This window comes from Rhagoletis pomonella, unplaced genomic scaffold (assembly GCF_013731165.1).
Source record: "Rhagoletis pomonella isolate Grant_MI unplaced genomic scaffold, Rhpom_1.0 Rhpom_scaffold_00939, whole genome shotgun sequence".
Taxonomy (NCBI): Eukaryota; Metazoa; Arthropoda; class Insecta; order Diptera; family Tephritidae; genus Rhagoletis; species Rhagoletis pomonella.
Window position 1 is genome coordinate 1,620 of NW_023459493.1, and position 14,258 is coordinate 15,877.

At 34.1% G+C, this 14,258-nt stretch overlaps 1 protein-coding gene across 1 annotated transcript; it reads right to left on the minus strand.

Moving 5' to 3' along the window:
- Window positions 1-10,745: 10,745 nt before the first annotated feature.
- Window positions 10,746-11,841, minus strand: LOC118751735 (the record flags this gene model as incomplete). Its single annotated transcript, XM_036486547.1, has 3 exons — window positions 11,164-11,841; window positions 10,878-11,100; window positions 10,746-10,811 (listed from the first exon to the last, which is right to left on the minus strand). Coding segments are annotated over exons 1-3 (967 nt in total), but the record flags the coding sequence as incomplete, so codon positions are not given.
- Between the last annotated feature and the right edge of the window lie 2,417 nt (window positions 11,842-14,258).

The window sequence follows — 14,258 nt, forward strand, 5'->3', positions numbered from 1 at the left end:
TCACCTGCCAGAGCAAATTGCTGGGAATTATTTGCGATCAACTATTCCTTTCATAGAGAGCACACTTTGTTATCCGTCATATTACAGAATTTTGTAAAACTTATGACTACAGTGATGAACTCATATTTGGTATATAACTCTTCTCATTTTAATTTTTTGAGAAAAAGCTCTTGGTCCGAAATAACACAACAACGCATGCAGAAAACAGCATTTAGGTCATACTAATCCTTACTTCCGGAGGTGCCACCGAAACACAAAATTTGGTCTGCCGTCTCATCTTCGACAAGACAGGAAATTAAATAAGGTTGTCATCACGGTGGCCATTTCCAATTTATTTTGCGGACCAAAAAATGGACCAAATGGTAAAAAATTTACCAATTTTTATTACATCGGGAAATTGAGGGGAGTTTATTCCTCTTTATCAAGAAAATATGCCAATTCAGTTTTTATAACGTTTTTTTTTTATATTACATCCAATGTGCATTATAATTGTATATTATTAACACTATATTATTTAAAGCTTTAAATTATAATTAGTTTCTTGTTGGTTGTTTGCGTTTCCGACAGGGTAGGAGTATGAGGTATTGTGTGTGATGTACATTATAATTAGTTTCTTAATTTCGGAACTGGGAGGCAGACTAAAAATGTTATGAACTAAATCGCACAATTCTCCAAAGGCCGCTTCACCCAATCCATTTTTAATCAAACTCACTTGATCCCAAAAACGATCTATATTGGTACCGTTTTTGAAATTACCTTCTCTCAGCCTCAATTTGCGAAATTGAAATTCAATTATCTCTGCATCATTTACCAATGCAGGAAATTGGTCGAGTAGCGGCAAAATTGATACATCATTATCAGAAAGAACTTTATGTGGTGTAATAATTTCAAGATGTTTATATCATTTCGATTGAAATCGAATGTTATTTCATGTGCTAAATGCTATGATTAAAGTTTTCCTACCTTTTCATATTTTTGCCAGTCACTTTAATATCAAATAAAACACCTCTATCAATTTCGTGACGAAAATTATACGCATTTTTTAACTGCCTTTGAACATACGGAAAATCTTTTTTATTCGTACGAATCGTTGCAAAAGTTCTGTTTTTTATTTTGTATTTCTAGCAGTAGACGGAATTTCGCAACGTTCCGAATAAATAAAAAATACTTTCCGTACGTTTCAAAGGCAGTTAAAAAATGCGTATAATTTTCGTCACGAAATTGATATCATAAATTTCGTTTTTCTAGTTCAGCTTTCGCCACTCGAAAATTTTACCCCAAAGAGGTGTTTTATTTTATATCAATTATTTTGGGGTAGCAAATTTAAAATCGACGAAAATACAAACAATAATCTAAATGTAACAAAAATATTATCTAAATCTAAATTATATATTCAAATCGATGTGTCCATTGAAACATATAGTTTTCCGAATACGGAATAAAGCGAAAAAGAATGATCATATCCTTTGTATTCGAAAAAATAAAAAATAATAATATGAGAAATGATAAAAACTTATCAACTTGGTACCAACTTTGTATACAATAAACAACTGTATTCGTCTGATTCATGATAAAAACATAGCAAGGTAGAACCGTTCTCTCAATTTGTCGGCCATGATTTTTTTTTGTGAAGTTTGCCAAAATTTTAAAATCGTATAAAAATGAAAATAAAAAATTGAAATTGTTCGAAATTGTTGTTGCTTGAGGTTGAAAATGAAAATGTGTGTGTGAGTTTGTGAGTAAATTTAAAAATTTAATTGTTTGGAAACGTCAAGAATTTTAAAAGTGACTCTCAGCGGTTCTACCTTACTATATTTTTATCATGGTCTGATTGTCTCGTAGTTTTTTATACCCGAGCGCACTTGTGCACAAGGGTATTATAACTTTGTTCACATAACGGTTGTTTGTAACAGGCAAAACGAATCGAGATAGATATAGACAAATGTATACATAAATGTTCAGAATGAAAAGAGAAATCGATTAAGCGGTGACTGTCTGTCCGTCCGTCCGTCCGTCCGTCAGTCCGTCCGTCCGTCCGTCTGTGCACACGATAACTCGAGTAAAAAATGAGATATCTTAACAAAACTTGGTACGTGAACTTCTTTTGGGCGTGGGACGGATGGTATTGAAAATGGGCGAAATCGGATAATAACCACGCCTACCTCCCATATAACGGTAATTTTAAGAAATACGAAAACTGCGATATTTTAGTAACTACTGAAGATAATTCACTCAAAATTGATACTTACAATGAGTTTCAGACGGAAAAGATGAATATTATAAATTTTTGGAAAATGGGCGTAGCCACGCCCACTTATGGTTACATGTGTATATCTTGGTAACCGCTGCACCAATTTCTTCGAAACTTGGCACAGTTGTTGGCCTTAGTACAGCATACTAAATGGCTGAAAAGTTTAAAAATCGGACAATAACCACGCCTACCTCCCATATAACGGTAATTTTCAGAAAAACGAAAACCGCGATATTTTAGTAACTACTGAAGATAATTCACTCAAAATTAATATTTGCGATGAGTTTTAGACGAAAAATAAGAATATTACAAAATTTTGGCAAATGGGCGTAGCCACGCCCACTTATGGTTACATGTGTATATCTTGGTAACCGCTACACCAATTTCTTCCAAACTTGGCACAGTTGTTGGTCCTGGTACAGCATACCAACTGGCCGAAAATTTCTAAAATCGGACAACAACCACGCCCACATCCCATATAACGGTAATTTCGAGAAATACAAAATCTTCGATAAATCAGTAAATATTGAAGCTAATTTATTCAAACTTGATGATTGCAACAATTCTTTACCAAGAAATACGTTTATGACAAAATTTTGGAAAATGGGCGTAGCACCGCCCACTTGTGATCACATATATGTATCTCGCTAACCGTTCTAGCAATTTGTACCAAGCTCGGTATGGTTATTGTGCTTGCCACATAAAAGCAAACCGTTGAAAATTGTTGAAATCGGACTAAAATTGAGGCCGCTTTTCATATAACGGTAAATTTCAGATATGCTTGAAATTTCAATATTTCGAAATTTAAGGTTGCTAATTTACTTAAAATGTATACACCCCGGCTTATCATGTAGCGGTAGCTTTCGGAAAGGTGGAAAACATATATTTAATACTTGAGCCGGGTATTTAATGTTCGGCTCCGCCCGAACTTAGACTTTCTTACTTGTTTTGTTAAGATTTCTACCGGGTGGGGGCGCACACCTGTGGTTTTTTGAGAAGTTTTACTTCTATCACGTGTACGGTGTTGCACTCGTGCTATTAAACTAATGATTTTTTCTCAAGTAGTTTTGCTCAGTGGCAATTTATACATTTTATGTAAGTAGTAGCGGCACATTGGATGAACTAAATGCATTCATACATACATATTTACGCACAACTGTAGGTAATATTGTATGCGTCTTACCAGGTAGATTAAGTGCGGGTGATAAGCCCATTTAGCATAGTTAAATACTGTGTACATAACCACAATTAAAATGGTGAAAAATATTATAATTTCGGCATGTGACTGGAAAAAAGCTTTAAAATACACACAAGTTGTGGTTTCCAAGACATGTACTAAGTGATTACCAAAGCTGCATCCTTCAACTTGTCAACTCGCGGGAAATTCCCCGATTTGCAGGGAATTTCGGTTTAAGTGGCAATCGGGGAATGGGAAATTTTTTGTGGGGAACTGGGTATGTTATTTTTATACCCGAGCGCACTTGTGCACAAGGGTATTATAACTTTGTTCACATAACGGTTGTTTGTAACAGGCAAAACGAATCGAGATAGATATAGACAAATGTATACATAAATGATCAGAATGAAAAGAGAAATCGATTAAGCGGTGACTGACTGTCCGTCCGTCCGTCCGTCCGTCTGTCCGTCCGTCTGTGCACACGATAACTCGAGTAAAAATTGAGATATCTTAACGAAACTTGGTATGTGCACTTCCTTCGGGCGTAGGACGGATGATATTGAAAATGGGCAAAATCGGACAATAACCACGCCTACTTCCCTTATAACGGTAATTTTCAGAAATACGAAAACTGCGATATTTTAGTAACTACTGAAGATTATTCACTCAAAATTGATATTTACAATAATTTTTCGACGAAAAATAAGAATATTATACAGTTTTGGAAAATGGGCGTAGCCACGCCCACTTATGGATACATGTGTATATCTTGGTAACCGCTGAACCAATTTCTTCCACACTTGGCACAGTTGTTAATCTTGCTACGGCATACCAAATGGCCGAAAATTTTTAAAATCGGACAATAACCACGCCTACCTCCCATATAACGGTAATTTGGAGAAATACGAAATCTTCGATAAATAAAAAAATATTAAAGCTAATTTACTCAAAATTGATGCTTGCAACAATTCTTTACCAAATAAAATTTTGGAAAATGGGCGTGGCACCGCCCACTTATGATCACATATATGTATCTCGGTAACCGTTCTACGAATTTGTACCAAACTCGGTATGATTACTGTGCTTGCCACATAGAAGCAAAACGTTGAAAGTTATTGGAATCAGATTCAAATTATCACCACTTTTCATATAACGGCAAAATTCAGAAATGCTTGAAACTTCAATATTTCGAAATTTAAGGACGCTAATTTACTCAAAATTGATACACACCCGCTTACCGTGTAGCGGTAGCTTTCGCAAAGGTGAAAATCATATACTTAGTACCTGCGCCGGGTATTTAATGTTCGGCTCCGCCCGAACTTAGACTTTCTTACTTGTTATATCTTACAGCCAGTTTCACCAAACTATTTAAGTGAAAATTACTTAACTTTCGGTTTCACCAATCAATTTTAATTTTGATTTAAGTGAACTATGCTCTGCACTTAAATAAAAGTTAAATCAGAACAACCACACTCAGAGGTGTTACACGTTTAATCACCTGATCATTGTGCATCTGCTGCTTACTTGTATACCAGCCCTGCTTTTACAACACAGCGTGCCAAAGCTTTCAAAAGCTCTCAGTACAAATGAAAGCGAAAGCTAGTCCTAGTCTGTTTTACAACCACTTTTTACTCACTTAAATAAATAGTTTATTGAAACTGAAAATTATTTAAATGAGAATTAAATATAAAATTAAAGTTAATTTCCACTTAAATAGTTTGATGAAACTGGCTGTTAAAGTAATTAGGCGGATATGTTAATTTTTAACCATTTGATCCTTTTCGGAGCGAAATTTTTTCAATTTGAATCGCAATATCTCCACATCAAGAGTTTTCCCAGATATATACCAGATGAAAGCTAAGGTTTTGGGCTAGATTTGTGGAAACTTAGAATAAAATCGACTAACCAGTTTTTGAGAAAATGCCCGAAATGTATATTTTCAGCAGCCTGATGACGTTATGACATATTTATATTTTATAAACACAAAAGATAGAGTTAGATAGCTTGTTTGAAGGCCCTTCTACTGATATCCAAATCAATGACATGGACTGAATAGTGCGGCTTCAGTGGTAGTTTAAAAAAAATTTTCAAATTTCAGGCAGCAGCCACACAGGCATATGAATTAAAACATCCTGGAACAAAACCTTCTTAGTTTTTTTTTTGTACTTTAAATCCTGAAAGTTTGAAAAAAATTAAATGAAGGTACGTACAGACGCCACATTCATACCAAAGCATCTCGTAGTGAAGACACGAACCAAAACACATTTACCTCTATATCTTTCCAACTAGTAGCCGGAGCTTAATATATAAGGTATCGTTTGAAAAGTATTGGCTTATAGAATAACACTAAATATGTTGGGTGTACCCACATGCCCCCTTAAACCGGCAAAAGCAAAAAAACGTTTTTTGTTTCGCAACACTTTAGCCTAATTTATAAGAATCCGGTTAATCGTTTATGAAGCTTGAATACATTTTCTGGACACACTCTGCAAGACCTTTCCAACGATGTCTCAAACATGTCGATCGGAGGTCTGGATAAAAACTTCCAAATCTCGTGTATACATATATAAGCGAGTCATTTCAGCATGCTACTGTGGCTGCTTTCGTCAACTGTTCAACTTTCAGTTAACTGATGTAAACTTTTGATTCAACTAGCCGCCTTAGAAAGTTGAACAGTGTAAATGCCTTTTAGCCTTTATCGATAATATTTAATACGGCTTTCCCACGGCCCCCCAATTATGTAGTTCGCTCTCTCATTCGCACTGCAATTACCCTTCTAATTACATAATTTGCCATACAAAATGTTGAAAGTGAATTTGAAACCTCATTTGTTGGTAATTCAGATTCATTTATCAGGCGAATTGCGAACTAATCGCTGCCGTCTCTATTTTTTATCGGAAATTTATCGAAACCAGTTCTCAAATCAAAACTGGCAGTTTTTCTGAGTACGAAAAGTAAAGTACATGTGCAAGAATGATAGAATACAAGATTGCGCTGATCAGAGAGGATTTTAGAGAATAACTTTTGTGTGACGTCACACTGGTGCAATTGCGAGAGAGAAATGCCAAAACGTGAGCAAGAATGGAAGAAGAAGAAAAAATGTTGCAAGGAAAACGTAAACAAGTTGCACAAGTGTGACGTCATGCAAACAACGATTCTGTCAAATTAGTTAAGAGAGGAATAGCGGTCCGAGATCGGCGCAACCTTTGTATTCTCTCAATCGTGGTACATGTGTACATCACCAATTTAATACGGAAACTTATACATTTTTAGCAATAACTTACATTTTGCATACATTTTTTAGCGAACAGAAAAAAAAACAAAACACAGAGATAAAGAACTGTCAAATCGAATTAAGAATGTGCTCGTGAGAAAGGGGTATTTCGCGATCGTAATTGGAGGAGCGAACAAAAGTTGCGTTCCAGATGATAACGATATTCACGATTTGGAGTTTTTTTCACAGGAAAGCGTTCCAGGTTCCAAAAAACATGTACGTCAAAGTACTTATGTGAGAGTAACTTTCACACTCTCTCAGTCAGAAGTTGCAGGTTTTAGTCATGAACCAAAAATACAAGATCACGCCTTCTTCTTAGTAGCCCGTTATAATCGCATTTAGGAAAAAAGTTGGGCGACTTTGACATTAGCCGTTTGTTTACATTTGTTCGTTGCTTACAATTTGGTGGTGGCTTTTTACTGGAATTTTCTTCATTTTCGCTTGTGACAACGTGTGTACACATAAGATAAAGAATAATTTATCACAACGACATGATTTATAAAAGAGTTTGTAGAATAAAAATGGTTATTCCTGCGTTCAACAATTACGCGTTTTTTTTTTGTTCTCTTCGTTGTTTACTTCTTACAACAAAGATGGCGTCAAGATTTCAACAGCTAGAAAATAACTTTTTTCTTTCTTTCGGGAAGGCGTGATCTTGTGTCTTTCGTTCATGGGTTTTAGTCAGAAGTTTTTCTTCCTGCAAGTTCTTTTTACAAGCTATTATTTAACTTGGTCATCCCGCGGAAATTTCCAATCGATTTTTAACTGACTTCCCGACAAGGTAGAGACTTGAAAATTTCAGCATAGTTCCAATCACGATGACAATGCAATTCAAAATATAAATCAATTCCCTAGATGGTCCAGGGGTCTTGATACAAAGGCGGTCAAAACATAGTAAAATTTATGGCTAACAGAGCGTAATTTGCCAAAACAACGTAAAAAGGCTATAAATTTGCTAAAGCTGCCGGCGGTAGTAAATAATAACTATAGTTTCAGGGCTAGTAAGAGAAACACCGGAAATTAGCTTCAACAGTGTTTATCATTACCAAACTGTTAAGTTTTAGGCACTTCTGTTAAGAATAACATTATTTGGTTTCCTCACACAGGGAGTTAGTGAAATACAGAGATACAATAAAAGCCGCGCATAACTCACATGCATGCAGTGGCGTAGCCAGGGGGGAGAGGGGGATATGGGGGGATAGATCCGCCCCCCTTCGTCATTGAACTACAATTATTTACTTTTGAATTAATAACACAATACTATTTTATCCTTCTGAATATATGAGTAGTCCACTTGCAAACAGCGTTATGTGATTTTATAAAAGTAAACCATAAATTTAAAAAAAACGTCTACGACAACAAGTAACATCCGAACTGTATCTTTTTTATTACCTGAAAATTTGGATAAATAAGAGCCTAATACCATTAAAAAAATAAAATTGTAGTATGGTAGATTTGCAAATTTTATATTTAAAAATTTAATATTGCAAGTTTTGAAAGAGTAACTTTTACATAGCTAGCTTTTTTTAGCTTTTCGCGTTTTCTCCTCTAGGAAGATTGGTTTGCTTCTTTTTTGCGACCTCTTCCACTAGGCACCGAAACTACCACGTTTTCTTGCAGCTAAGTTCATACGAAGAGGAGACATTTGAAAGTGTATAAATAAGTATTATAGCGACTTTTGCAAGAGTAGTTAACATATCATGCTATTTTTTTCAGAATATAGAAAAATGTTTCACTCTGCTGTTAGTGGACATGAAACCCACCAAAAACTAAAAATCTAAAAAAAAAATTACATAGCGCACTTTGAACATGCTATCTTATTTGTCCCTTCTTTTTATACAATTAAGGAGCTGCTGAATGGTTTAACGATGTTAGGTACATAATGATGTGCCGATTACAACACAAGAAGTAATTGAAAAAATGTGTGTTAAGCAACGAAGATTAAAAATCGCTTTATAAGTAATAAGATTTTGTAGACTTGTACATAAATAAATGTAAATAGATACGCGTAAATATATAAATATGCAGATATATTCACTGTGTAAAAACTGAACGAAACTTCTACAAAACAAAACTGAACTACACACTAATTAATTAAAATGGTGTAGTAATTTAATTTTTTAAATTTAAATAAAGCATGAATTCCCCAGGGAATAACCGAGTAGACAAAAAATATATAACGGTAGAAATGGCACATACATACATATATGAAAGAATGCCCACAGGCGACGCACTATAGGCAAAACACGAGTTTTTTTTCAAAATCGTAGATTTTCGCTTAGAAAAGAGATAATGGAATGCAGCATTTAACCCTTTAATGCAGAGTCTGTCATATATGAAACGCTTTTTAACCCTTTCAAGGCAGAGGAAAAAGGTTCTCATATGCTTTTGAACGTGATTTTTCTCATGTTGACGTAGATATTAATCGTAGAAAATTTTTCCATAGTAAAATAATAATAAAAAATAAATAAATAAAAAAATAAAAATATTAAAAATAAAAATAAATAAGAAGTACGTTGAAAACATATTGAGAACCATTTTGCCTCTGCCTTGAAAGGGTTAAAAAGCGTTTCATATATGACAGACTCTGCATTAAAGGGTTAAATACTGCGCTTTCGTAAAGATATCGACCAGTATAACCATTTTTGTTATATAAATTTTTTTGTGAAAGCTGATAGTTTACGAGTTATTAGAGTTTAAAGGTAGCTTTTCTTTTGCCAATCTGGCCACTCGGGTACAGCATCCAATGTCCCAAGAATCGAGTCATAAGATAAAAAAAGGGAAATCTTTCAGAAACAGTGCTAATGGTGTATTAAATATAGTGTTTTCTAGTGGAATGGGAGCCAAAATCCAAAATTAAAAAAGTGACATTTTGAACGGTATTTTTAGGGTTAAGTTATTGTTGTTGTAACTTCTCTATCACGATAAAAAAATTTTCATTCCATTATCTCTTTTCTACGCGAAGATCTACGATTTTGAAAAAAAACTCGTGTTTTGCCTATAGTGCGACGCCTCTAGCCATTCACGGTGTCCTTGAACCAGATCCAACTGATACGGTCTGGAACGATGGAATTTCCAATTAGACTTATTTAAGTGGACCTACCCAAGTCAGAATATGCAAAGTTTGAAATCCTAGCAAGTGTCGATTTCAAAAACGGTCACTTTTTCGATTGTAAGCCGAAATTTTAATATTTGTCATATAGATAAGGTTGTAGATAACTGATTATATACATATTTACATCTGTATTGCATACATATATACTAATATGTGTATATTAATTATTATACATATACACACAACCACAAACACACACCAAAGTTCCGGATAATAGAAGTTTATATTATTATATGATTTTATTTGTGTTTATAAATTTTTCTTTACTATAATTATCAGGGAACGGATTTTTAGGACCTAAAAACCTATAAAAAAGGCAAAATAAAATAACGAAATAGGACGGAAAAGGCAAAATAAAATAGCGAAAAAGGCAGGAAAAGGCACTAGGTAGTGCAAAAAAGGCAAAAAAAGGCAAAACAAAATAGCGAAAAAGGCAAGAAAAGGCAAAAAAAAGCAAAATAAGGCACTAAAAAAGACAGAAAATACGAAGAACAATCAAAAATTACATTTATTTTAGAAATGTTAATATTACAAGTAAAAAGAGAAAAACTATGAACTAATTTCATTATATGAAAAATTTGTACTTTGAATCTGTGACTATTTTATCATTTCGAGTTTTTAACTCATAAAACTTTAATCTGTATAGTTGTAGTAACATTGAACCACAAGATGCATTTTGAAGTTTTCTGGCAGCATTTTCATTCGATTTTCGCGAAGAAAAGCCTTGAATGTACTAAATGTGCGCTCGACGTAAGTTGATACAAGTGGCGCCCAATTTAAATATGGAACGTTTGAAACGTTCATATTATCAGGAATAAGGGCGTTTGCCTCGCCCTTAACAATTTTATCCACACCTCTTATTGTCTCCAAGCCTAAGTTAGCTGAGAAAACGGCTTTGAATTTTTCCAACACCAATTTGGCAATAGGCCCTGCGCTTCTATAAGCCGCTTCTCAATGTTATCCAAAATATTTAATACCTCACCAACTGGAGTTCCTACAATTACATAAAAATTGTATGTGAATTATTAATTTTTTACTGAGAATTTTGTTTTTCCACAACCTGTTTTCTGTAGACGTTCGAAAACTTTTTCCTCTAAAAGAAAACCAAAATTGCATTTTATATATATCAAATTCCCCTGAACCGATTTTTTGCTCAACAATTGCTTCGAGAATCTGACACATGCTGCATCGTCCGTTATTTGGTCAATTATTCTTTTGATGGAATCATAGTTTTCGGCATAATATACGGCTGCAATTAGCCATGTGCCCCATCGAGTTATCACCTGTATAAATTTACAAATAATTATAATTAAAATTAACAACAATAGCAATTTATCTTGACATACCGGCTGAGGAGGCAGAGGAAGATTGGGTTCCATTTCTTTGAAAACTGCCACCCTGAATGGGCTTTTCAAGAAAACTTTTTTTAAGTTTGAAATTAAGACGTCAACATCTGAGTACTTCGAGCGTAGAGATTCGCAGACCCGGTGTACGCCATGTGCGACGCAGGTGATATGAATCATATTAGGATAAAGCAGCTTCAATGATGACGCACTTTTCTTCATGTAGGGTGCTGCATCAGTCACAAATACCAACACTTTTTCACGTTGGAATCCTATTGGCCATAAAATGTGCATAGAATCGTCACACAATGTTGCGATTGTTGATGAGTTCACCTTATCCAACACCTCCACCGGCAAGAGATAGCCGCGTCCGCTTTCACGCAACGGTCCAACAATAACGTTGGTTACACTGCGGCCTGCCTTATCTGTAGTTTCATCGATGGACACAAAGATGGGGCTTTCTCCTATTTCTAAACGAATTTTCTCCAAAACGGACTCGTAACAATCCTTCACGTAATTTTTTCTAAGAGTTGATTCATCGGGAAGGGATTCCTGAACGTATTTTTCAAAGAATGATTTGAATTCCACACTCTTCAATTTATAAAGTGGAATTCCGCATGCAATCATCATTTTAGTAATATCTGCGTAAAATACATTCTTTTCCACAAATGGTGCTATCATTTGGGTCTTGTTTTTTCTTTATTTGTAATCCTTTTATATGTTTTTCACTTTTAATATGCTGCTGAATATAATATTTTTTTTCGTGATTAACTTTTACTGAACAAATATTGCAAAATAAAACGGTTCCATCAGTACAAAATACATCCGAACCAAACTCGGCAATCAGAATTTTTAAACTCTTGGTAATTTTAGACTTCGGCATTGCTTTTTTAGTTTTTACACTGAATAACTTTTTGTTTCAAATAACGGCTGGCAAACTCTATTGAAGTAAAACAGTTGTTAGTTGTGCACATCAGCAACTGTGTTGATAGATTTTAGCACGCAACAGAGTGACATGAAAACTACAAAATTTATTTTTGCTTAAGTATTCACTACTTACACACTGCGTTTTTCTATACATACTTATTTTCGAATATGGGCATGTGTATATTTCTTAATCTTTAAAAAAAAATTGTAAATGCTATAATCACTTTTTTAAAGGTAGAAAGGGCAAAAAAAAGGCAAATATCTTAAAACAGGCAAAAAAAGGCAAATATCTTAAAAAAGGCAAAAAAAAAGGCAAATATCTTAAAAAAGGCAAAAAAAGGCAACATCAAATGGGTATATATGGAATCAGGGAAAGCTAAATCGTGGACATTCTTGATCGAATATACTATATCTCTTTAGCAGAAAAAAAGGCAATTTCCATAAAATCCGTTCCCTGATGATTATATATGTTTACAATTAAAGTCGCATACAGCATTAAGTAAGTATTTAGCGCGTATTAATTTTTCTGGGGATACTTTGTATCTGGACCATGTTTGCAAGAAATCAAAATGTACGGATTCCATTGCTTGTTCACTATAAAGGCCTAAACCTGTGATATATTTTAAACAAAAATCAGTAATGTGAAAAAACAGCGTGAACTTAAGCGTGTCTACATATGGTAATAAACCTAAACAACGAAAATTTCAAAGAACATCAATTTTATCAAGAATTATTTTACACCCATTGCCATTAAAACCCAATCCATCGTGTATAATATCCCGAGAAATACCCATTTGTTTTATTTTTTTTTGTCTCGTCCTTTTGACTTCTCCAAGAAATTGTGAAAGATCGGGGAGCATGATCTCTTTTTTTTAAGATAAACGTCTTTTCTGCATGTGTTGCATAATGAAATAGGAACTTTTTCGCTTAGAAACGAATCAGAATCCAATAAACACTTTAGCTTTTTTCCTAGTTCACCGTCAATTTTAAACATTAATTTGGTTTTATTAAAACATAGAAGGCAAATTTTAGATCGGTTTTCTTCGTGGGTAGAGAAATTATATTTTTTTATTAAATATTTGAATTTTCAAGTATAGACTAATAACTGTTTATTTTTCTTAAATACAACTAACTGAGTTGTATAGTGTACTCGCGAAACTGTTGTTGTTAGATGCCTATTTATTTATTTAACGGTTTTTTTTTCTCAAACGCACGTGCTTCCTCTTTCAATAAAGAAACATAATGACAAATAATGAAAATGTGATGCTGTTTTTTTTCTGTGACAAATACCCAAGTTTCGACCTACGGTCGAAAAATTAGCAGTTTTTGAAATCGGCACTTGCTACGATTTCAAACTTTGCATATTATGACTTGGGAACGCCCCCTTAAATAAGTCTAATTAGAAATTCCATCGTTCCAGATCGATTCAGTTGGATCTGGTTCAAGGACACCGTGCATTGTGTATCACAACTTTAAGTTATCGATGCAAATTTCTTTTAATCCCGCCCCCCTGGCTACGCCACTGCATGCATGCATCTTAAAATTGTACATATGTACATAGGTACTTCTACTATCCCACAGGCGAAAAAAATTTCAGTTAGTACAATCAGGGCTCCCAACTATACTTAGCTATGAAGCGCCATATTGAGGATAAAAAGGTGCCAAATAGAAAAATAAAAGTGCCAAAAAAGGTGTCATTCTTTTAAGTTCTTCTCATTTAGCATTAAAATTAGAAACACATTCCTAAAACAAAAGTCCAATGCAAAGTAAGATAAACCAGTTGTATACACGATAGAAATTAGAAAATTTTAGTTGACAAAAAGAAGTACACGCAAAGGATTTCACAAAAATGTATCGAAATATTATAATTTTTCAAAAGTGGCAAATTAAAAAATTAAGTGCCATAAGTAAAATACGGCCATAAATGGCACATTTTGAACCCAGTTGGCCGCCCTGTGTACAATCTGTTTCTTCTGAATAGTCGTGTGCCATGGGATGGTAGAGGTAAACGGAAAATAATTGTCTATAATTAACATACCGAAGTGGTCAAAAGGCTTAGGCCCAATTTCAGATGGCCTACTTAAGTAGAGATTGTTGATTAACTTTCATTATTCATTTTCAGATCATACATTTAAACTGAACTTAAATGGCCAATATTGGCTATTTAAATA